This window comes from Leptosomus discolor, chromosome 6 (genome assembly GCF_034619465.1).
Source record: "Leptosomus discolor isolate bLepDis1 chromosome 6, bLepDis1.hap2, whole genome shotgun sequence".
NCBI lineage: Eukaryota > Metazoa > Chordata > Aves > Leptosomiformes > Leptosomidae > Leptosomus > Leptosomus discolor.
The window spans coordinates 26829988-26854428 of record NC_141396.1 but is presented as its reverse complement, the minus strand read 5'-3'; the positions used below and the strand labels follow the sequence as shown (position 1 = coordinate 26854428).

The 24441-nt window shown below is 37.6% G+C and overlaps 1 protein-coding gene across 4 annotated transcripts in view; it reads left to right on the top strand.

Annotated features, from left to right (window-relative positions):
- Positions 1–24441, top strand: part of DLG5 (discs large MAGUK scaffold protein 5) — a 111118-nt gene that overhangs the window by 46455 nt on the left and 40222 nt on the right. For all 4 annotated transcript variants that reach the window (XM_086466694.1, XM_086466693.1, XM_086466692.1 and 1 more), the window contains exons 3-6: positions 9323–9488; positions 14671–14814; positions 18074–18257; positions 21788–22047. In XM_086466694.1, the coding sequence (XP_086322820.1) occupies positions 9323–9488; positions 14671–14814; positions 18074–18257; positions 21788–22047 (754 nt within the window). The remainder of the gene's footprint in view (positions 1–9322; positions 9489–14670; positions 14815–18073; positions 18258–21787; positions 22048–24441) is intronic.

Below are 24441 nucleotides of genomic sequence, written 5' to 3'. Positions count from 1 at the left end.
TAGTTCATAAAAGTAACTAGAGAAGCGTATGTCTATGTGCTTCATCTTTTCTTCCCAACCTTAATCGCCCTTGCTATTGTTGGAGGTGGTTTCTGCTGCTAGCATTCTTAATTAAATGATCTTTTTCTGAAATACTTCCAAGTAAGCTAAGTAACAAGGATGTTGTGAAACTGAGGTGATTTTATATGTTTTACAGCTATTCTGGGTTTTTTGAGTTGATTTATGAAGCTGATGTCTATAACAATGGGCTTGTTTTCCAGAAAAACCCTGATCTAAGAACTAAGCTTAAATAGTACTAGGATGACTGCTCTGAAGAGACTGTACTTCTAAGAAAACATGAGGTCAGTCTTAGTCAAATAAAACATGGTGTTAGGATTTGGAAAGTAAAAGGGAAAGCTGAGAGAACATCGTTTTGCTACTGTATAAACCCGTGGTGTGCCTGAGTTTTGGGTATATTTGCAGTTCTGATTCTCCCATTGAAAGAGAAGAGGGCAGCAAGCATGGAGAGCAGCGGCATGAATGAACAGTTATGGAGCAGTTTCTGTATGGGGAACAGCTGAGTACGCTGGGGTTCTCTCGGTCTTCAGTAATGTCATAGTCCTAATATAAAAGGAGAGCAAGGACTCAGAGGAGAGTTTAGGGCTAGTCTATCCTGAGCACTGTGTTGTCATCCAAGTGTTTTTTGCTCTTTCCCTGCCTAGATGGGCTTGCTGGGCATGAGGGATGCAACAAGAATGAACTTCCAGCCTCATGTACATGTGGTAGAATAAGCAGTTGAGTGGAAGTGCCTTTTCCCACCTGTGTAGCAGGAAGGTAGCAGCCTCTTCATAGGTTTATCTGCCTCAACCATAGGCATATCTGCTTTTTTTTCTTTTGTGTCTGTGTGTAAATAAAAATACAGAGTGATGGGTTGTTGCTCTTTACAGGTTTTTCTTGTGTGTTTTCCTCACCGTTTAAAATTGGTTTAGATGACAGTGTTTTCTCTTTTCCCTTATACTTCCTTCCTTTTCTTTACCATGTGTATGTAAAATAGGTAGTTTTGGTGGTACTGAGGGCAAACATTCCCTGTTAATTTCCGAGGGAGGTATGATATTAACTGCTGTAATCCCTGCATCCCACTGTTGTGCTTCAGCCCCACCTTCTTTCCCCCAAAGAACAAATCCTCCTTAATTTGTCATGCTCTCTCTGTATTTCCTTTCTCTTTGCTCTTGGCTAATGACAAAGATTTTTGTGTGTAAATAGAAGCATCCTTCATCTGCTCACTCCTCGTGCCTGGCAGAGTCTCTGGATGGAGCTACAATCCTGTGTCTCTGACATCAGAATAATTATTTATGGAGATTCAGTGCTTGGCATGACAAGCATGGAACAACAGTGTCACTTAGGAGTTGGATAGAAACCAGTAACAGCTATATGTGACAGTCATTGGCTAGTCTCCTGCTCGACTGGTCATGGTAACATAGAGGAAAAGAACACAGAATAAAGACGACCTTTTAAAAAAAAAAAAAAAAAAAAAAAAAAGAGAAAAGAATTGCCAATTTCTGTAGCTCACTCAGTCATTTGACATTGATAATTTCGAAGATAAATGCTCACTGAGCACTGAATTGAACTTAAATGATGTAGTCCTGGACAACCAGCTCTGAGTAGTCCTGCTTGAACAGCAGGGTTGGACCAGATGTTCTTTGTGTATCTCAGCAGATAATTTTCTGGACCTGTAAGGAAAGATGGAAGGCCTTTGTCCTGAAAAATTATCTGAATGATATAGTATCAGCCAAATATCACCGTACTTATACAGTGTCTCAGCCTGAAATATCAGATTTTTTTTCCTATGGGAAGTAGTAACACAGTGTCCTTGTTAGTTTCTGTGCATCTTTTGATTTTCTACTCCCAATTTCCATATTTTTTTATTTTTTACTTTCTTTGCTCTTTTGTTACAAAATCAGGCTCCTTTCTTCCTCTTTACAATAGCCAGGTAAGTTACTGTTCTGGCCCATGTTGCCTACTGACCTAAGCAATATGATTCCATGGCAGGATTATGGTTTCTAGAATCGAGCCATTTTTTATTTACCCTAGTACCATAATGAAACTTCAGGGTTTGCCTTTCATGCTTTAAAAAATGTGATTCTTCCACCCCTCCTCAATGCACAGGGCTTTTTTGTTTGGGTATTTTTTTGTTGGGTTTTTTGTTTGTTTTTTTTTAAAGAACTGTTGCTTAATAGAAACCAGCAGCTTGAATGCAGTAGTCAGGTTATGGTTCTGAGGATAGCCTCCATTATGCTTTTTCATGATGAGTTTCTAACAAAAAGGTGTTGCGTACTCTTCCGTTCTTTGAAAATATACTGAGATCCTAATGAGAGGATATTTGGAATAGAAAAGGCCTTCTGTCTTTCACATGTATAACTTCCTTCTTTCCACAGCCAGATCTCTTTGCATTGTTTTGATCACAGCTGTCAATTCTGTATCCTCTTCATTCTACATCGCATATTGCCACCTTTGTCTTTTAACAGACTGTTATTGTTCCAGCTGTTCAGTTCTTTGCAAATGGTATCACTTTTTTAATCGTAAGTGTTTTTTCTTGCTCTTCACTGTTCTTATTGCCATGCTACCTTTTCTTGTGGGAATTTACATACCAGTTTGTAACAAACACCACCGTCGGGATTACCGTTTTATGATTTTTCTTGCAGCCATCGGGTTGTCATACATCGGTCCCCACTTAAGTTGTCCAACTTTGACTTCAACTGACAGTATTTTCTTGCTTAACACTTTGTTAGCTTATCAGCCTGACAGGCTGTTTACAGGTCATTTTTCACTAATTGCAATTCAAGTTACTTAGTCTGAGAGCCTTAATTCTTACTGCAAAGCAAACACTACCCCCCTCCCGTCAGGTAATTCCTCCCCAACAGCATGTAGTCTTTCATTCCCTGTTTTCATGTTGGCCATTTCGACAACTGTCCTTTTATATTGTTGTGCTTTCAGTTTATTGCTTCACGTTTTCTACAACTCTGTATAACAAAGTAGTTATTTTCACTATTCATAGGAAGAGTTCAGTTGCAGGTATGGTTTATGATACTTCTGTCAAAGATAAGCACTCTTTCTTGTCTGAAAGAGTGATATATTTATTTCCCCCAACAGCCTATAGGAACTGCTCATATTTTTTTCCTTTTTAACTAACACAAATGCAAAATTTATATTTGGTAAAGATACCTCAGCAGTTAACATGTACTGACAAAGGAACAAGTGACAATATTACACCTGCTGAAAGGCCTCAAATGAATGAGAAAAGGTGCTAGGAACACTACCAGTACACCACATCGGAATCCTTTTCTGTATTGCAGTGATTGCCTTTGACGTTCCGCCTCCTTGCCCATCAGTCTTTCTATTCAGAAATAATTTTCCTTTAAAAATTTGCCTCAATGATTGAATTAAATCTCTTTTTGTAGATTTATTTCCTATGTAATTTTCTTGTGCTTTGATCTGAATAATTCCTGTTTAGTTTACTGGAACAAGACTTTTATCTTAGGAAATAAACAGACCCTTCCACAAACTTTAATGTCACTCTTCTATTTTACTGTATTAATGAATCATGTAGATGTCTCTAGGATTGATCCTTAATCTCTGCCTAATTTTTGGTTTGTTTGTAAATAAACATCTTCTGTTAAGTAATAAGCACTTTGAATAGCTTTAATGTGTTATCACTGACCTCTGTGATGTCCGTTTCTAGGCAGCTATGGGTTGATATGTAGTTATGCACAGTGTTCTCTCAACTTCTGTCACTTCAAAGGTAGAAATTACTCGGTGGATGTGATGCCCTGTTTATAAAAACCAACAGTAACAACAAAAAAGGTAACTTTGCTGGTGTATAGTGATATGATCTTGGAGGAGGGGAGTTGGGTTTTTTTGGCTTTTGTTTGGGTTGGTTTTTTGTATGATTGGGGTTTTTGTGTGTGGGTTGGTGGTTTTTTGATGTGTTGGGTTTTTTTTTTTTTTTTAATCTTTCCTGTAACAAATCAATATGAATTACTTCTTGGTCTCCTAAGGGTTCTGCATAGATACGGCTGAGAACCACTAAAGAATAGCTGAGCACTTAATGGTATTTTGTTGTTTATAACATTTGGCAGCTACCTGGGGGAATTTCAGAAGATTTGGTTGGTTTATAATGATTTGAATGGAAATACAGTGTGTGTGAATACCCATCTCCTGCACTCCAGACAGCATGTCTGGAACATGATGTCTTTCACTACTCCCTGAGGCCCTTCATCAGTCTGTGCATTCAGGAAATCCTTTTGGTGTCAGCAGTTTTCTTTTGAAGGCTATGAAACAGTATGGTGAGACGATGCTCACAACTCGTCTGCAGGAGATGATGTGAAGGAACAGCACTGGTGGAGTCTCATCCCCTTGGTCAGTGTGCAACAGTTAACCCTAGTCGTTGTCCTGCTTGGGTTCGGATTGGACGCTTTTGTCTAGGTTATGCTTTCAGTGTGCAATTGTAAGCCTGACAAATGTGGGGTTTGAGCTTTCCCACTAGGGAGCTCCTGAATATTCAAGCCCAGAAGCTTCAGCTGTATTTTCCTTGGTCATGGTAACAGATTTTACTCTCTATTGTATTTTAGCTCAGCAAAGTTCTGCAAGGACTGTTTTAATTGACATATCTGCTCCTTTTTCCCCATCCATACTTTTTTTAAGTATTAGGTTGTAGTTTTTCTTTTATATTGATCTTTCTAGAATCACTATTCATTTCTTTCTAAAGTCATAAAGTTACTGAGGTTGTAAGTTTGTTTTACATGCTGGTGGGTTTGTTTAGCTTGTTATTTTCTGCATTAAAACAAATACTGAAGTGCTACCCATTCTTTTGCCTTTGCATGTTACATGATACTCACTGCTTTCATAACCTATTAGATTTTCTGTCAGTCAAATGAAACTGTTTCCACAGTTCATTATTTTACCATTCAGTTTCCTTTCCTCAATGCGCTGCTGCTTGTTTTTACTAATGTTTTCTTTCACTTGCATGCAATTCTGTTGTGTGCTCTTTGCTATTTCAAGACCACTTCAAGAGAACAAATCTGACAAATGTATCTAGATGATAACTTCTGACATATAATCCTGTGGTAGTCCTGTTGTAGTCCTCATAAATTATTGAAAGTAAGTAAATATTTTAGCACGAGTTTTCCTACAGCAGGCATAAGTCTTTACTCCCCCCACTCCCCACCTTCCCAAGCTTGGGAAGAAATCCTGTTGATCATGCTTTGCAATACATCTTGCAAGTCTTTTTTAATGTTCTCTGTTGTGATTTACAAGGCCATAAAGAAATAATATTCTGAACATCCCTGTTGATTTGATTTTTTTTTTTTTTTTAATGAAAGAAAGCAATGAAAAAGGCTTGACTGTACAATGAATAGTCTCCTGTTTGTTTGCAAGCAAGTATTGGCACAAATTTGAGTTTAAAAACTCATCATAAAATTCAGGCATTCTGTTAGCTTGTGGCAGATTGCCTTTTGATTTAGTTGAATCTATCGTACAAGTGTATTTCTTGAAGAGTAATGAGTTTATTACAGTGCAAAATGTGTTAATGGTATTTCTTAAAAGTAGCTGTTTGTGCATTGGTACCCATTTTCCCACTACAACATTATATTGATTTGGCATTATGGTACATGTTGGTCAGGTTAACAAGTTTCCCAGCCCTGTTTCTCTTAAAATGTTCTTTTTTTTTTTTTTCCCCCTCCCTTCAAAAACTGTGCTACCTCATTCCCAAGTATAAAGCTAACTGAGCAGTGGTTTCTGGGTGGCTGTATTATCTCTTCAGTCATTGATGATTAGAGTAATCATCAAAAATTGTTTGGTGTGTACTACAATAATGGATCTTTGTGGTTTCTGTGAAGTCCAGCATTTGGACTGTAATTATGGAAGATATAATTGCTCCTGTTTTCCAAGGCTTTTCTTTTGTACAACATATGACAGAAATCCTGCAAAATCTTGCTTGGATTGAGTCAATGTATACTCGGGATTTAATGCATGTACTGCATTATGGGTAAAATGCATTTTGCCCGCATGATGCATCACTGCTGTTGGCTGTTTCAGGAGTTGGTGGAACGCTGCTTACCTAGAGGTCAGCCATGGAGGTGACTTCCATACGGTTGGGTTCTCCTAGCCCAAGTGCAGCTCATGTGAAAAATGAGTTGTGAGGCTTACCAAAGCAGATGAATGAGTTGCGCTTTGCAGGACATGTGGTAAATAGATTTTCACAAATCCAGGTTGTCAGAGAAAGCAGGTGGGTTACTGAAAGGTGGTATAATTTGGATAATGGAGATTTAGCCTTTAGGCTTGTGCTTTTTAAGACCAGGTTGACTGGTTAAAGTGTGGAAAGGGAGTACCGTTGTGTAAAAAATATGCAGTCAGATGGAAAAAGAATACAAAACTGGAAGCACAGGTCACTTTCCTTCTACTGCATCAGGATGTCAGATGCAATAAAAAGCTTTTAGCATTCAGCTATAAAAGCCCCTTTAAAGGAAATGAAGAGTATTGAATTTTTCTGATGAGAGGAGTTCACTGACTTTTTTTTAAACATCCACAAATCTTCTTAACATTTATGAGACCTTTTTGTACAGCTGTTGAAAATGTAAGGTTGTTACCAGATCAAGATAAGATAAACTTTTTGGACTTCTTTTAAGGATAAGAGATGGAATATCTGGATTGTATTGATCTGTGTTTTTACAGCACTTAAAAGGTGTACATCTCTTGGCTGGTGTTATGTGTTGACAACAATTTCATTGCGTTTGAGTTTAAAGTATTTGTTGATGTACTTGTAAAAAGCAACAAGTTAATGAAAAACAACCTTTTATGGTATTAAAATGAATGGCTATTAGTCAAGACAGCTTCTTGTCTAAGGCTAATTAGCCTGTCTTTATTTGAAGCACTCTTGTCTTGCTTGGCACAGTTTTGGGACTGTATGCTCAAATGTTCTTCTGAAGAAAATTGTCACTGGGATGCTGTCAAAGCTGGGGGGGCAGGGGGGAAAGAGGTGGAGGAGCAGAGGTATAACTCTTGCCTCCTTTAACTATGTTTTAGATTCCCAGAGCAGCTGTTGTGTGCTTGTGTAGGACTTGTGTAGTGGACATTGTCTATGGAACAATGCTGCTGGGGTTAGCACTGATGTTAGTGATGGACAATTGTTAATTCAATGACCTTTCCTTCATGTGAAGCACACCAGCCTTCCTGATTTTTTTCTTTCTTCTGCATTTGCCCCTCACATCTGGTTCATCTGTTTTGCTTGCAAGCAGCCCCAGGATGACAGATAACCTTTTTAACTTCTCTGTAAGGATAAGAACGGGACTTTTTCAGTGTTATGTGTATTCTGGTGTGTCAGCTCAAGTGAGAAGATGTGCAGGTTGCCACTGAATTTGCTCAAGACTCTGCAGCCTTTCATTAGCTGAATTGGGTTTGTCTGACTTTACCTTTTCGCTTGTTGATGAAATTCCCTGCTCATTGGTGTGTCCAACCTATTCCAAATAAATATATATTCTGACTTTTTTTTTTTTTAATCTGTCCATTTGGTTTTCTCCCTATTTATTCCCTATATCATGAGCCTAGCATAGTTTATTTGTATTATTACTGGTTTCTGTATAATCTTGCCTTAAAAACTGTGTAGAATCATTCTTATTTTAGAAAAAGAAAGCATAACTGCATTTTAGAAGTGTGAGATCCTTAGTCCTTATGGATGAAGGGGCTCCATTTGAATGGAGGAGTGAAACAAAGTAGTAGGAGAAAACTGAAATGCAGCCTCCACTGACAATTCTTTTGAGTGATGTGAGTTTGTGTCTTTCTACAGAATGCAGGCTGTTCCTGCAATTTTATTTCTTCATTCGCTATTAGAACATTTACATACATTACTATGCAATAATTAGATTAAAAGAACAGTCTGTGCTCATAAATTCTCCTTACATAATTCGAGTAACAGCTGAAAGCAATAAGAACAGGGATCCTATTATTCTAGATGCTGTGTATATATGATAGCCCTGACCCTGCAGTTATTTTGGTGTGGGAACTTAGATGCGCAGGTAGTTTTGCTTAAAAATTGGATGGAGTTTTTGCTTTCTGCAATGCCTTCCTGAACTGGGTTTAGAGATAAAAAGCCAATCCTTGCAACTCATTAGCATTTGATCAGGTGGAATAACTTTGTTTGAAATTCTTTCTTTGAAAAGGCAGTGATCATAGGGGATTATTTTACTATTGTTTCTTTATTTTGTTTCTTTTCAAAAAAAGGCCTAATAAAGGTACATCCTAACAAGTTAATACATATGTCAGCAACTTCTTTCAGTTGTGTAACTATGCAAACTATTTCTAGAAATTCTCTTTTGGGTAGGAAATCATAATCTGCTGTATACATTTAGGCATTTAACTTTCATGTTTGTGATCTATATCTTTGCTCTTGTGTGTCTGGGATTAAAATGAGCAGAACCAAAATTACAGTGAATTAATTGTCAGCATGTTGTGAAACAACATACCAGACTCTCATCTCTCAGGTGGAAGAAGACCTCTTTGTTTTGGTATAGCTGTCTGAGAAGATAGTACACATCATCTTTCATCTCTGGTATTATGAAAGCTGAGAATTAAAAGATGCCACAAAACTCTTTAATGTATGGCTGCCCCTTAGAGGAAATTCGATGTGCAGTCCTGTTGCAGTGATTGTAATGTGCTTAATTTAGCCAATGTTGTTAAAAATGAAGCCCATTTCTCATGATGTGTTGGCAAGTCAAATCTTTAACTTCACGTACTGGACTGATAAATTGCAACATGTGAGAGCATAGAATTGCGTTAAAAACAAGTGTTGACAGTAGCACCTAGCAGCATAGTATGTCTGTGCTGCTAGGTAAAGGAAGACAGACTCTGTGCTGTAGCAGTTTCTCTGCTGTCACTGGGGTAAGTTGATGTGGGTGGAATTTACTTTATTTTTTAGAAGCAAGAATACGGTTCCTTATTGGAAATAACTTTGTACCTATGACTTCTTTCACTATGATAGTGTCTGAGGTCTTTGCAGTTGTGACTGCAAACTCGCCTTGCCTTTTAGGCAACCTTTAAGTTCATGGGTAAGCAAGGAACCTACTTGTGCGAATTTAACTTGCAACACAGATAGGGCCTTTCGGTTAGCATGGGATCTGACTGGATTTACTCTGTCAACTCACTGGTGAAATCTTCCATGATTTGTTTCATTTTTGAACAGGAGTCTGCAACCAAAAATACATGTTTTGTAAGTTAGTGTCAATTTCTTTGGTGAAGTAGTATTGTTCTTTTGAGGAGTTCTCTGACTGCCTATTATTTATCTTCTGGTCAGGTACGACTGGTAAAACATCATCTCCACCACCTGTAATAGACTCGAGACAGATGAGTGAGAAGCTGGAGACAATATTATATCAGCTCCGTCAGGTAACTCGAGAGAGGGATGAGCTGCGCAAGCGACTTGCACTTTCATCTCCTGGATCAACTTTTGATGACTGCAGGTAAAAATAAAGGAAATGTAACATTTTAATTTAATCCCCAGTAGTGTTTTCAAGTGTCTTGACTCCTGCTTGCCTGTGAAGCAGCAAGGATATTGCGATGTGTATGTGTTGCTTGTAATTTGCTTGCATCCTGGTGAAGCGTGTGTATGTAGGTGATCACATCCAGGTTTCAGAGCTACCTGTTGAATGCTTATTTCAGCTTTCTCCAGCAATTTTGCTGTGAGAATGAGGGGAGTAGGGCTCATCTCTATGTTGGGAGAAGAAAGCAAACAAGTTATTTAGGCTTCCTGGGTTATGGTGTGGGAAGAGAAAGAAGACAGTGGCTGAAGCATTAGCTGTTTTGAAAGCAGGAGAGAAGAAAGGGAAGTTGCTCTGAACACTTGGCTGGAGGACAGAAATTAGGAGACGAAAAACAGCCTCAGCTATTCCTGCAAGGAGAAAGGTTAGGGCTTCTGTTGAGGGGCAATTGGTTTTTAGGAGATAGACTTTCTGGTATACATATATTGGGGGACTGTGTAGCATTGACATGTTGAGAGTAAGGAACTCATCCACTGAGAAGTTATGGGTGCTGCCAAATTAAAATAACGTGTACAAAGTCAGTTAATGGCCAGCAGCCTTATGCAGCTCATTCTAATTTGAGGGTTGATAAGTTATGAGGAAGATAATACTCAGGGAGACTGAGTGAATTGTAGATAAGGGTTTTATTGGGTAGGAAACAGAGTTGGTTTATTTTAGATGGTTAAAGATCTGCTAATGTTTAAAGTGTGTCTTTGGGCACACTGAGCAGGTAATTTTTGCCTACAGTAAGCACATAGAAGAGAATTTTTTTAAACCTTGGAAAAAATTGTCTGTCACTGAGTCTGAAATAAGATCAAAGAACAGATTTTCTGAGAGGTGTTGCCATGATGCATAGCTTCTCTGAACTTAAATGTTTTATTGTTATTATTTGTACCTGTTACTTTGTCAGCTCTAGCTGTATGTGATCAGGTAGTTAAATGAACTTTTTGTCCTTATGAGAAGAGGTCAAGATTTGAAACAGCGAACTGGAATTGAGAGAATCTGGATATTTTATCCATTACTTAGTGGCTTATCTTAATATCCTCTTCCTCTTTCCATGAGTTCTGAGAGCTACTTTAAAAGCATTGTGTTCTAAGAGTCTCCAAGCATTGTGGGGACAGGAGGGGAAAAGGTTGTCAAATGTCAACATCTTTTTCATAGCTTCCAGTTAATTATTTATACAGAGGTATTTCTTATTTGAAGTCACTAGAGCTTAGGCATTGAGGACTTTATAGCGTACAGTAATGTTCTTCATAATCCAGGATGCTATTAATAAAGTTCTGATGAGTTGTCCTCCAGACTGCCAAATTTTTTCTTTCTCTTTAATTGTCAAATCAATCTTCTGCTGCCAGTGTAGCATTTGTATGTTGTGGAAAACATAAATGTTTACAGCATAAAGAACAATTCTTCTAAATAAACATTGTATTTGGGCAGTGCTTGGACAATTATGTTAGATGGAGGATACTACCTTCCAAACAATTAAATATTTGAAGAGTGGGAAATGAATCAAGCTTATTAGTTTACTTTTTTCCTTCAGTACAAAAGCAACTAATCCTCCTATCCACATACACATCTATGGTTTTTGAAAGCTTGCTGGTATTTTTTGTTACTTTGTTTTGCATTCTTTCCTCATATAAAACTGATCTTCAGCCTTCTAGGAGTCAAGGCCCAGACATTGTGAACTGTTACGCTGAAGTGTGAAAGCTGAAACATCATTATTTAGATGGTGACTTTTACTACCCAAAAAGGGCTTTAGCTTTCCTGGCTGTGTGTGCTGCTGTAACCATGGCCCTACCAAACACAGAGGGTGTAGATGCAAATCTTGACATGTCACGATGGCATGCTTTAAAAAAATTGCAGCTCGCAACACATTCATAAGCTGGGCTGTGCTGGCTGCGAAGGCTGGCAGTTGCAAAACTGAGAGCTATTTAAAGTTGGCGAAGTCTAGAGCAATGGAAGAGGAGCCACACAAGTGGATTGTGATGTGCTGAATCATGATGAACATGTGTCATCCTACTGGACAGGAGTAGGATTGCTCATGCTGTGCTTGTTTGTGTCACTTGACAGTGACTGTATGCGTGCACGTGTTGTGGTGATTAAGCAAAGATCTGACCAAATAATTTAGTGTGCTCAATGTGCATTTTATAAACTTGCTATTCTTACGACTTATGTAGTAGCAGAAGAGAACTGCAATGCAAATAAACCCCCTGAAAACTGCCTTTGAGAAGAGACTGTTTTATGTGTAGTCTGTAATTGTTGTTCTTCATGATGGAATTGCAAGCGTAAATGATACTGTTTTCAAGTTATTGGGTAGGCATGGCCCACAAAGTTGGATGTGCCATTGGTATTAGCTTTTATGTCAGCATCAGATACATGCAAATGTCAATCTCACTATGGTGTCGGTTTATGCTCAGGGTAATTTCACTGGAATACAAAGGTTTTTTAGAGTTGTTATATGAATACCAGAAAAACAGTTGGGCCTTTGACACTAGGATTTTAAATTTTGTTTACATTTGAACCAGTGCTTCCAAAATAGTAACTGACACCTCTCCTTTATTAAAACCATAGTTTTCTGTATTTTTGTGAGGCATTTTACATAAAACTGTGGTGGTTTTACTTAAAGAAGAGTCAAACACTACATACATTTGAATGGTCTGCTTGTTGCAATGGTTTTGATTTTTGACTTCTGACCAGTATTCCTTCTATGTGTATCTCTGTTTTTCTTGCTGAGACATAAACCGTTGGAACAGCACTGCAGAACATATATAGCCTTGGCTATCCAGGTGTGTTTCATTTCATGGAGATGAGCTAGAATGCAGGATGTTACTGGTGACATTGTTGTGCCTTCCTCGTTGTGTAGGAAGGCTAACTTCTGTAGTTACCTACGTGGTATCCATGTGGTTATAGGATTTTTTTTTCTTTTAGCATGGTGCTATTGTTACTTCAGCAGTGTGTGAAATACAAGTGATTGATGTTAGACTTGTAGAACAAGTTCTCACGATAGCTTTCAGACTGACCTAATATAGTTATCTTTTCATACACTGAAATATTTTGCACAAATGTGAATTTATGATTACAAGCTTTATATGAACATCTGTTAATGGATCTCAGTTAGCTTAACACTTCAACTGAGAGTTAAACTCTGCTTCAGTTAATGTTGTTGTTTTAATGACTGGTGGACAGATGGTGTCTACTTCCTGTAATTTCACCCTAAAGTCTAATTTAAATCAATACTTGGGTTTTTAGTGATTCTGTCAAGGGTGTGAACATGTCAAATTGAGTTTTACTTATGCTAACTAGGGTTGTATTTTAAAAGAATAACACTGCAGTAGTTGCGGTAATATGTCTGTAACACTGTACAAAAAAAGTACTACTACTTTCGGCACCCTAACAGTGAACTAAAAAAAAAAACCTAAAAGACATCCCTGTAGATGTGACTTGAATTTGGCCTTTAATTGTTGCTAAAGTCATGCAGTCAAGGCTGGGGTTTTTTTTTGGTTTTGTTTTCCCCAGGAGCACTCTGGAGAAAGGAGAAAAAGAGGAATTACAATTGAAGGCCTTACTACTCAGCTACCCAAATGCAACTGGGTTGCTAAAAAGCCCTTTCATGTCATAAATCACACAGTCCCTAAAAGTCTGTGAATCAGATGTGGAGGGCATTATTTTCTTTTTTTTTTTTTTTAAAACAACTCTCACACTGCAGTAATGTGAAACCATTTTCATTTTGATTCAGTTGCCAGTTGCATTTCAGTTCCAGAATCCACGTTGCTGTTTTTGTATGAAGCAAAGAGAATTCTGATTGATTTTCAGGCTGCGCTTACAGCAAAGCTGTTCAGGAGAGAGTGAGGTGGGAGGGAGAAAGGGTAATCTGAGCAGCAATGGAGCAAATCTGATATGAGAATAAACAGAGTTAAATTTTTTTTTCCAATGCCTGTGGAATTATAAGAGACTAGGACATGACACAGGGATGGCTGTCAGAAGCTTCATTTTGAAACTAGAAAATTCAATGGTGCAAGAATTTTGTGACTGTAGAGGGGGAACAGTTCAATTTAGAGTCTCTTTTAGAAGCTTAGCGCTTCAAAACAAGAAGTCATAATCCTGCTAATTTAGTTTCTAGCATGATTTACGATTTTTCTAATAAATGAATAAAGGTATCATGTGCAAGGACCACATATTCTAGACATATTCTATGTTGGTCAATTGCTTGACAAGGTAGATTATTTCAGAAAGTTTCTCCTCTCCCAATCATCCTGATATACTAAAAAAAGTTTTGGTCAGAAATTTTCTTTTGACTGACTTTGGCTTTCACTTTCTTCAGCTTACTGAAAATTGCTTATTGGAGACTTTATTGTATTTGAGATTCCTAATAACTATTTTAACAAAATTTAGGTTATCTTACAGAAATGTGAGGTAGATTCTGACATGTATTCTCATTAATTTGTAGCAGTTTAAAAGAACATGGTAACGCTCAATCAAATATGTATTCAGCAGAATGACTTGGTCAAATTATTTAAATTCAGTGCTTGATTAGTTGAAGTGGTCAAATTCTGCCAACACAGATGCATGTATTTGGTGTCTCATTGGAAGCATTTGTCTCAACCCTAACCATGATTTTCCTGTGGAGCTATAGACAAGGACCTCCAGCCAATGCCTGGATGAGAAGTTTTTCCTAACCCAGGTCTACATGCACCCCACTTGACTTTGGCAGCCTCTTCTCACTCACTGCAGCTCTGTGCTTTTTCTTTGAGAGTTTTGACGTGGTAGCAGAGGAAAGCTGAGTGTACCATGATTGACGTGTTCCTGTATCAAGTGACAATTCTGCTCATTGGTAGTACTGCTGCTCACAAGAGAGCTACATGCTTACTCAGTAATATTTTTGGCCGTGTAGTAATAGACAGAGTTGTCTCATTATTAGATGTTACATCTCAGTATAAAACTAATACAGGTTAAAGTCAGTGAATTTTTATTTGTGGTTGCATTTTGATGTCAAGTAGTCAGTAGTTAAAGCATGATATAACCTAATTATCAACAGTTGTGTGATAGTATTTTTTATTAGAGAGTAACTTCACAGACTTTTTTTTTCTTTAATATCTGATATCTGACTTCATATTGTTTGCCTTGTTAGGCCTAGTCCAAAACCAAATCATGATTATGAAAGACTGAAGATTCAGTGCATGAAGGCCATGTCAGACCTACAGTCTCTGCAGAATCAACACACCAAGACACTAAAAAGGTGTGAAGAAGCAGCAAAAGAGGCAGACTTTTATCAGTAAGTATTAGTAAAGCTGCACAAGGTAAGAGTTTACCAGTCTGTGCTAGATCATAAAGTATTATGACATGTTAATCAAATGTTTCAGTTCTGTTTTTCAACTTTAATTGCAAGAGTAATGTTTGTTGGTATCAGATAAAACATTGCTGGCCTATTTGAAATGGTAAAGTATGAATTGCTTGTTCTACTTCATTGAATTTGAGATCGAAATCCCTGATGTCCTGATGGGACACTGACAAGGAAAGCCTAGTTAATAACTTGCAAATACAGTCCAATAGTCTCACTGTCAGGCTGGAGAGAAGAGTATAATTTGATAGACTGTAATTTCTTACTCTTTTTTTTAATAGGCTGTGATAGATTTCATGCTGATTTGTATGAGTTTTAGTACAGGTTTAGACCAATTGTAAGCGTTTATGAAAACGCAATAAAGTAGGGATAAAATATTTCTAGCATGTGTTTCTGTTTAAAAATTAGTTGTTGATGCGAGTAGGAACGTGTTTTCTTCCTTTGAAGACAGGAAGGAAGACAGCTCAGAAATAGAAATGCAGGTAAATTTTTGAAGTTTATTTCACTTAAATCTACACTATAAAGTAGGACTAATGGCAGCATTTGTTTACATTGGGGGTTGTTAGTTCTTACATAGCACTTTCACCTGCAACTCTTCAAGGCTTTAATGATGGGCATAATTTCTTTACATTCGTCTTCCATAACCTGAAAACAGTATTAAAGGTTCTCGGCAGGTGCACATGTAGCAAGTTGTGCGGCTTCTTCACAAAGACCTTTATTCCTAGTTTCATTTGGGGATTTTCGAGTACTTTAATTTGCTAGTGAATTCTGTGCAAAGCATTAGTGTTCCGTACATTGTAGATGGATTTTTTTCAGACCTAAATTACCTATGGCCATCCAATGCTGATGTGAAACACTTGTATTTATCCTAAAAAATGAGTGTTTGGTCAGCTTATGTAGAAGTTCTGTAGTCCTTGAAACCATGCTGTATTACGCTCTATTTTAGTATTTCCATGATAGCATGAAAGGATTTACCCTCTCATATCAGGAGAAAAAGCTCTGGGTTTTAAAAGGCAGAGTGTTTGTTTGAAATACTCAAGTATACCAAGAATATAGGCATATTCCTCAGAGACCAACAATTTAGGCTTGTGAAAAATGATGCATATATACAAGTACAAGCTTTTGCATTTGCAGTTACTACAGACTAAGATTTTCTGGTCAGAGGAAAGTATAGCAAATTTTAATTGATTCAGAGGCAATTCTTCTTATAATAAAAAGTTATTTACTTGGACTTGAATAATTCAGTTTCCTGCTTAAGACTTCAGGGCAGCTGAAATTGACTGTTGGAGTTCAGGTGCCCAAAACATGGCAACAGACATGGAAATCCATGCATGCAATTCCAGTTTGTCCTGTGAGTAATTATCAGGGTAAGGAAAGGAATTGAGATGATGTACTGGGTCTGCCTGAGATGGAGTTAATTTTTGCCATAGCAGCCCTCATGGTGCTGTGCTTTGTAGTGGCAGCTAGAAAGGGGTTAGTAAGACACCAGTGTTTTGGCTACTGCTGAGCAGGGCTTACACAGTATCAAGGCTGCCTCTCCAACATTTTCCCCCCTCACCAGTAGGCTGGGGGTGTGGGCAAGATCTTGGGAGGGGGCATAGCCAGGACAGCTGACCCAACTGACCAAAGGGATATTCCGTACCGTATAGTGTCTGCTCAGCAATATAAGCTAGGTGAAAAGAGGAGGAAGGAAGAGGGGCATTTTTATGTTTGTCTTCTAAAGCAACCCCTACTTATACAGAAGCTGTCCTTCCCGGGAAGTGGCTGGACATCAGCTGCTGATGGGAAGTAGAGAATAAAATCTTTTGTTTTCCTTTGCTTCTGCATGCAAGCTTTGCTTTGGCTTTATTAAACTGCCCTTATCTTGACCCAGGTGCCTGTTATATTTTTCTCCCCTGTCCAGCTGAGGAGGGGAGTGATAGACCATCCAGCCAGGGTCAACCCACCACAGTAGAATATGCTATTCAAATATTGATTTATCCTGCAATAATTCTTAAAACCCCATGCTTTTAAAAAAAAGTTACCGTTCAGAAGGACTTATAATTGCCAACAAAATCCGAGTAACAGATAGCAGATAATTAAGCTACGTGTAAAGATCATGTGTATTTAATTGTGTGAATATAATTTGCCAAAGGCTTTTCTTTTTTTTAGCAGGTTCTAATTTTAAGGAAACCATTTTTTTAATGCTTTGGGTCATTCTGTGCAGGAAATACTAGTATTTCACTTCATAAGGAATACAAAGTTAATACTTAAGATGTAAATTGGTTTTATTAATTGCTCTGTGTTATGTGTGTTGGGTCTGTTTGGTTGGGTTTTTTTGTTTAGTTTTGTTTTTAACACATGGGACTTTAAACATTTTACCAGCAGGTGTGAGAATTCAGTTTGAATCATTCTGTTTCAAAAATAAAAATACTTGTCAGTATCCAACTGTCAATGTTCATTTGATCTGCATTAGTAAAATACACTCAATTGATTTTTCTGCTCTTTTTCAATCTAATTTTGGACTGCTACCTTGAATTATAATCTGAATGATAGCCTTCTCCTGTGGTTCTCAGTTGTTTAATTTTTCAGTGAGAGTGTATTTCTTTCAATAATTATGGCTTACATAATGAAGTTCAGAGTAACTTTGATAGCTTTTTATGTGCTTCAATGTAGTTGAAACATATCTAATGTGTTATTGTTGATTGTGGTTTTTTTTGTTTGTTTAGGAGGATTTTTTCTTTGTTTTTAAAACAATAGTGTACAAGAAGTTTTTTTTGTAGTTCTCATCTGTATTTTGATTAGCTGCTAGTCAGCTGAGGGGCCCAAGAGAAAGTGGAGGTGGTTAGTGGGGTAATTCCTATTAATTTCGGGGATCATCCTGTGCTCATGTTGCACCATTTCTGTTTGTCTGCTTGCTTTTAAAATGGCTATGAAATGTCATTCATGGGTGGCATAAATCCATCATCTCTTCTGATGAGTTTTGAGAGTACTGTGTAGTTTCACGTATTTTCATACTTATGCTCCTGTTTGTTTGTGATTTTTTTCTTTTTCTTTTTTTTTTTTTCCCCCTGGTGCTTGGAATACTCAAATAGGCAAAACTGAGTTAGTTTAACCTGCTTTCTTGGTAGGAAACTCATGCCTGAAATGAATTAGTCTAGGGCTTTGTCCTGGCAAGATGACCTCTAAGAGCATTTTTTGTGTGCCGTGACAGCACATTGCACAGTCGGCTGCTGAGTGACCAGTCACAGCTGAAGGAGGACATGGATACCTTGAAGAGGAAAAATACACAATTGGTGCGAGAACATAATCATCTCCAGCAGTCGTGTGAGGAAATGAAGAGACTTCATGATGAGGATCAGAAAGAGATAACGGACCTGCGCAGCCAGCAGCAGCAGGTGAGTGTAGTCTATGTGCTAGAACAGATGATGAATTGTTCCTTTGATAAATAAGTCAGTAAAACTGAATGTGCAGTGTTGCTGCCTTTTATGTCTTAGTGATTCTAAAACATCCACCTTACATTTTAGAGCACTAAGGGAGAAAATGCGATCTTGGATATTAACTGCTGTTCTGTGTCTGTCTGGAAAAAAGAACGAGGGATCTAGAATATTAGGTGATAGTAAGAAATTTGATGCAGAGATGGAAAAAATGTACATAAGGAAGATTGTATGTGCATGATATTTTTTTTAAGAGGGTGGAGAGGTCTCAAAAACCTAGCTTGAGGTTGCAAAGTGATTAAAAAGATGACTTCCTAGGGTATTTTATATTCTATGGGATGGGGCTAGCTTTAAACTTGCGTGCTATGTTTTTTGTAAAGAATCACAATAAAAATTAGTGACAGAGATGGATTTTGTGTGGTTTTAGTTTTGTTTTTGTGTTTTTTTTTTTTAATTATTGTAGTGACACTGTAAAGATTAGGGGAATGACTGAGTTTGATTATTTAGGTTTGCAGATACTATTCAGTTATAACAAAGCTCCAGGTTGATTAATTTTTTTGAATGTGAAACAAAAAAAGACAAGACTTTTCAGGACTGGAAGAGGTGGACATTTCAGAACTGTATATTACAGGCTGTTTCCAGGCCAATGTTATTCACACATTCTGAAGAAAGAAAAGTAAAAGTAATAGGAAGGAACAACTGGTCATATCAGATCCGTGGTTCACCTATGGAAAAGTCCGATCATTTAATTAGAATAGTTACAGTAACGTGTGGAATGGTTAAACAGAGTATATCAGTTAACTGTGTGTAGGCTGATTCACAGGGCAAACTTGCAAGTCAAATATTAGGCTTCAGAAGCAAAACCTATGCAAACAGAAATAATTATTTTCTAGAGTAAGAGGGGCAAAGGTTAGAGCAAGCTGGATGTGCTCAGGCGCTTTAGGAGGTGCTTGAGGGCTAATGCAAAGAGGAGTGGAGATTTGAAATTCCTTTTGTTCTCATCCTGTAACACTATCTTGAGAGTTCTGCTGCAAAGAGGTTTAGTGCTTGGTTCAGAAGATAGCAGAAATGTTTTGCTGTGTAAACCTGGGCAAATCCCGTAATTGTTCTGTGCCTCAGTTTCCCAGTCTGCAAAGCAGGGATGTAAAACCTGCAAGAAAAGGCTATTGTATTTTGAGGTTCTGTCCTGAAGTTTGAAATTATCTGTCAGCACAGAAGAAGGCTGAAGTATCATTGTTAGTATTTATTTAAAGAAATTCATTCTTATGTCAACATCATGATTAAAACTTTAAAGAAAATTATGTATGTGACTCTCAGTGAGAATGTTGTGTAACTCCGTTTCTCAGCATGTCAGAGTGAATCATGGTGTCTTGAAGGAGTGGCAAGAGTCTTACTTTGTCTGTGTTGTTTCTCATCTGAATTAGTCTAACTCTGTGTTGATCCCTCTGACGTGTTGTTTCATTGTCAAGCTGTAGCAAAACACATCCTGGTGGCCTCAGAGAGCAAAAACTTTTGATCGGGTTACTCTGTGTGGGATTGTCATGGATTTGCTGTGTAGCAGCTGACCAGCTTAAGTTTCTGCTGCTCACATACAAAGTTTCTTGTTGCCATGGCTGTCTTTCTTGGTCCAGCTGGGACTGTTTGCTTTTTCTCAGACTGGGATTTTGAATGGTAGACCTTCCTTATTACATTGCTTCCTGTTTATGGTGTTTCTGTCTTCGTCAAATCTCTGTTAGCAAGTTCATGCTGTATGCCATCCAATTTCTAGTATATGCATCCTTCTTTTCTTTGTTTTTTTTAGTGTGTTTTCAGCAAAAAGACATTCCATATATGCTTTAGACAGTGAGAAGTGGTTTGTTTCTGTTTGGATTCTCAAATACTTGATTCTCAAACCTGTTCTCAAAATGCTTTGGGAAGTAGTCTTCAGGGAAATGGCTCTGTTGAGTGGGTTTAAATCAACATGTATTTATTTTACGTATGCCTAGAGTTTATCACATTTATTTTGTCTGAAATGGTTCACTGAAGCGTGCTAGCGCGTGGGTCCAACTCTGTGTGGGTTATGCTGCTGAATCCACTGAGGATAGAGATGTATGTGGAAATAGGCATACCAGTGATACTGTCACTAATGTGCAGCCTTGTTCCAGGACTGCTTTATGAACAGTAACTTCCTGCTCTTACATGTCCTGGTTAATTAAAGGAGACCAGTGTCAGGCTGAAGAACTTCATTTCTCTTACCTTGCCTGTGTAGAGAAGTGGTTTCATGACAGTGACGGTTGCTATCTGCTACTTATGGGCAGCGAGTACCTGCCAAAGAGTGGGCAGTCTTTTTCGGTCTCCTTTCCTTTTGGTCTGCAGGCATCCAGGTTCCTCCGTGTTCAGGAGCTGGTCTTTACTCTGAATATAAGGCACAAAAGAAGATGAGGAGCCAGTTTGTGTGTGTAGGTTATTGCTATGTGTTACAACTGTTTGTAGAGCTCAAGTTTCCTGTCTCTTTTTTTTCCTTCTGAGTATTAAAAAATACTTTTTATTTTCAAATAGTTAGGGACATACCTTTTGGGAGGCTAATGTTAAGATTATATAAATTCCTAGTATCTCTGTATATAGAGTGTTCCTGTTTCTTCCCACTTGATGGCTCCATCAAGGCCAAAGTTCAATTTAAAAGACAAAAACAGAACAAAAAGAGCATAGCATTAAAAAAAAAAAGATAGGGCCTCATTTCAGGCACATTCTTTTGCCTTTTGAGAAGGAAGAAGGACTAGATTTGCTGTAGCTCATTAGGGGCTTTCTGTTGTTGCTGGTAATTTATCATCAATGTTGCTATTTACAACAAGATTCTTATGTCAATGGAAATTAATTTGAAACTAAGATTTAGGTCAGACTTTATTCATGTTTAAGTAGTTTTTTTCCTCTTCCTGTTCATATTTTATGGATAGCTGCTGAAACAAACCTCTGTGGGTAGTTCTCATATAGAATAATGTATGAATATTAAAATGTATGCCTGTGTGTATAACATATTTAGGGTAGACTTTATTCTCTTGAAGTTTTAAATTATTTAATTTGTTCATGGGGGATACAGACAACCTATCATGAATGCCACCTCGTGGTCGTTTCCTAAATTACCGCTATTACCTTGCTCATCGGATAATGATTACCTCTTGCTAAAACTATGAAGTACTTCGAAAACAATGTGGTTTTAATAGCTGTTGGTAGCAATTACTGTTAGAGAGAGATTTTCATACACTTGTGCACTATAAGTTGTGATAAAGCAGATTTTTTTTTACCCACTTAAGATTAAGCAGAAGTAGTAATGTTTGGAGTAACGGTAATGCATAGAAGAGGCTCACTGTTTCCTTGGTCATTAAAAAGAGTGATTATTAAAATAGTTTACTTTATTTTTGTTCTAATATTGTTTCTTATATATATTCAAAATCAAATTTATTGGACTGATTAAAAACCTGAGTGTATTAATACAGTTTCTGGCATTTTTTTAGGTTATGAAGCAAAATGGGTCATCAGAGATATTAAATAAACTTTATGATACAGCAATGGACAAGCTCGAGGGTGTGAAGAAGGATTATGATGCCCTAAGGAAACGTTACAATGAGAAGATTGCAAGTCACAATACGGATCTGAGCCGCCTAGAACAGGCTGAGGAGGAGAACAGACGTCTTCAGAAACAGATTGACATGTTAATGCAGCAAAGGGACACAGCAATACATTTTCAGCAGCAATATTCGTCCTCTCTTAGAAGGTAAAACCGGTTTTTGGTACCTTTCAGGTATTTTGTGATGGCAGTAACAATTCTAATGTAGCATCTTACTTTCTCTGTGGTGGAATCAAAAATACTTTTCTAACTTGTTTTCTAAATTTTTTTCTTTAGCGTATGTTATCTTGGTGTGATGAACAAGTATACATTTCTATATAAGATTTTCTGGAAGGTCCTAGGAGGTGTCATGGGGATGTTTATTTGGAGAAATGGTGCTTTTTTCTTGAAAAAAGGATTTCCCAGTTAGGGTTTTGGAATTGTATGAGGAATTCCAAGCATTGTTTAGCTCATGTGGGAAACGAAATTCTGCCTTACAGGCTATGTTTATTCTTAGTTGTAGACACAGGAGTCAAATACAACCAAAGGTTTGTTAAACCTCAGATTTAGTGTTCCAAAGAAACTCCTCAACTGGTTGTGAGGCCAGCAACATTTATTTAAAAATAAAAAACAAGTTAATAAGAGGATATAATTTCTAAAAGATGTTTAGCAAATGAAGACGTTCTCAGGCATAAGAAGTCTTTTCATGATATTAGAATTACAGACTGTTTGGGACTCTGAGACTGCTTTGGGCTGGCAGCAGAGTTCACTGGATGCAGATATCTGGGAATCTTGTTTCACTGAGACGGCGTTGCTACAAGCAGCTCAAGTGCCAAAACAGAAGGGTGTGGACACTATGTCACACCACACTTAACCTCTTTCTTCTCTTGATACTAAGCCTACACAGCCTACAGCCATATAGGGTAGGAAGAATGCTAATATATATAAGCAGTCCAAAGAGCATCCGTGGACATGTGGAGAATGTTTTCACTGATGTAAGTTAGGGATAATACACAACTCCATAGACCAAAGCCAAAAAATGTTGGGTTTTTTTTTTTTTTTCACTTTCATAGACCTTTATTATTTCAAAAAGGTGAGACTGAGCATAGAAAATACACATGAATACCATGTACATAGTTGTGATACATCTAATTAAATTATAGGAGAATATGAGTAATAAGAGAATAAGTTATGTAATTTAAACTGCCATGGATTCCTGAAAGTGAGGGAAGGCCTAACATACACTATGAGAAACACTGCAACTGTGCTGATACATGGAGAAGCTCAACCTATTTGTATTATGGCCTTGTGATTTAGGTCTCCTTCATAAGAGGAAGATGTAGTTTGATGCTGAGCAGAGTTTGGTTTTAAGAATTTCATGAAAGATATTAATGATCCTGTGAACCAGTGATCCACCTAAATTAATGTAACTCAACTTCAGGAATTTTTCTGTTTCATTCAGTTGATTTTGGGTCTGGACTTCTTTCTTACTTTTCTGTATTTGTAAAAACCTTTATTTGTCTTAGGTTTATACCCTTTTTTCCTAACCAAAACCATATTTCTCTGTGTGACTGATGAAAAATTTTTGAAATATGTTTCAGGTGTATATACTTTTCAGAATAGAAGACTTAACAGACTTGTAGTTTGAGGATGAATGGATCATAAATTGCAGCACTAATTTTTTTTAATTAATACTAAGTGTAAACACAGCCAAAATAGTTTTTAAAGGGAGCAGGAAGAGTAAGACTCCAGTGATGGCCCAGGTCTCACTTTTTAATTAATCTTTGGCCTTAAAAAATGTCAGAGAAGTGTTCAACCTTTTTTATTTCATCTGTAACATTGCACAGCATATGAGTGCTACCAAGATGATTTAGTTGGTGAATAGTTTGCAGATCACAAATTAGCTATACTGGCTATATGATTCCTCTGTGCTAAACCTTACCCTACATGTGTGCCTCTGCATTTTGAATGTGGGCTATGGTGCTCAGACAGGTCTGCCTGTAGTTTGCAATTGCTTTGAAGACAAAACATGTAGTTCTGATGAGGGTTCTTTTCAGTTTTGGTTGCTCCTTGTAAACCCATGCTTACTGCTACTGACCCATCCAACCCTGCTACTTACAACCCAGTTACAACATTTGTTAGAAAGGGGCTTTCTCTACAGAGAACATCTGTCAGAATGTGATCCAGCTGCCTATATTGCCTCCTTAGGAGGCAATGCAAGGTCAAGCAGGACCAAGATGTTTCAGCTGGAACTTTGCTTTCAGGTTTTCTTAATTATCACTATTTAATACGAATGTCCTTCTATGGCAGAGACTTTGTTCTCTCTCCAATCACTTCACCATGCTAGTAGGCTTGTTGTGGTTTCGTTTTGTGGTTTGGTTTTTTTTTTTCTTTTCTTTCTTCCTTACAGAGATGTCTGTTTTGCTTGTCAAATGTTGTCTTAAATCTTTTCTCCTCCCTTCTCCCTTGTATCTTCCCAGTGTTGTCTTTGATTTGACCCCCCAAATAACTTGCAAATGTACTGTGGGTTCTCAGCGATGAGGTTGTTTCGCATAGTCTCTT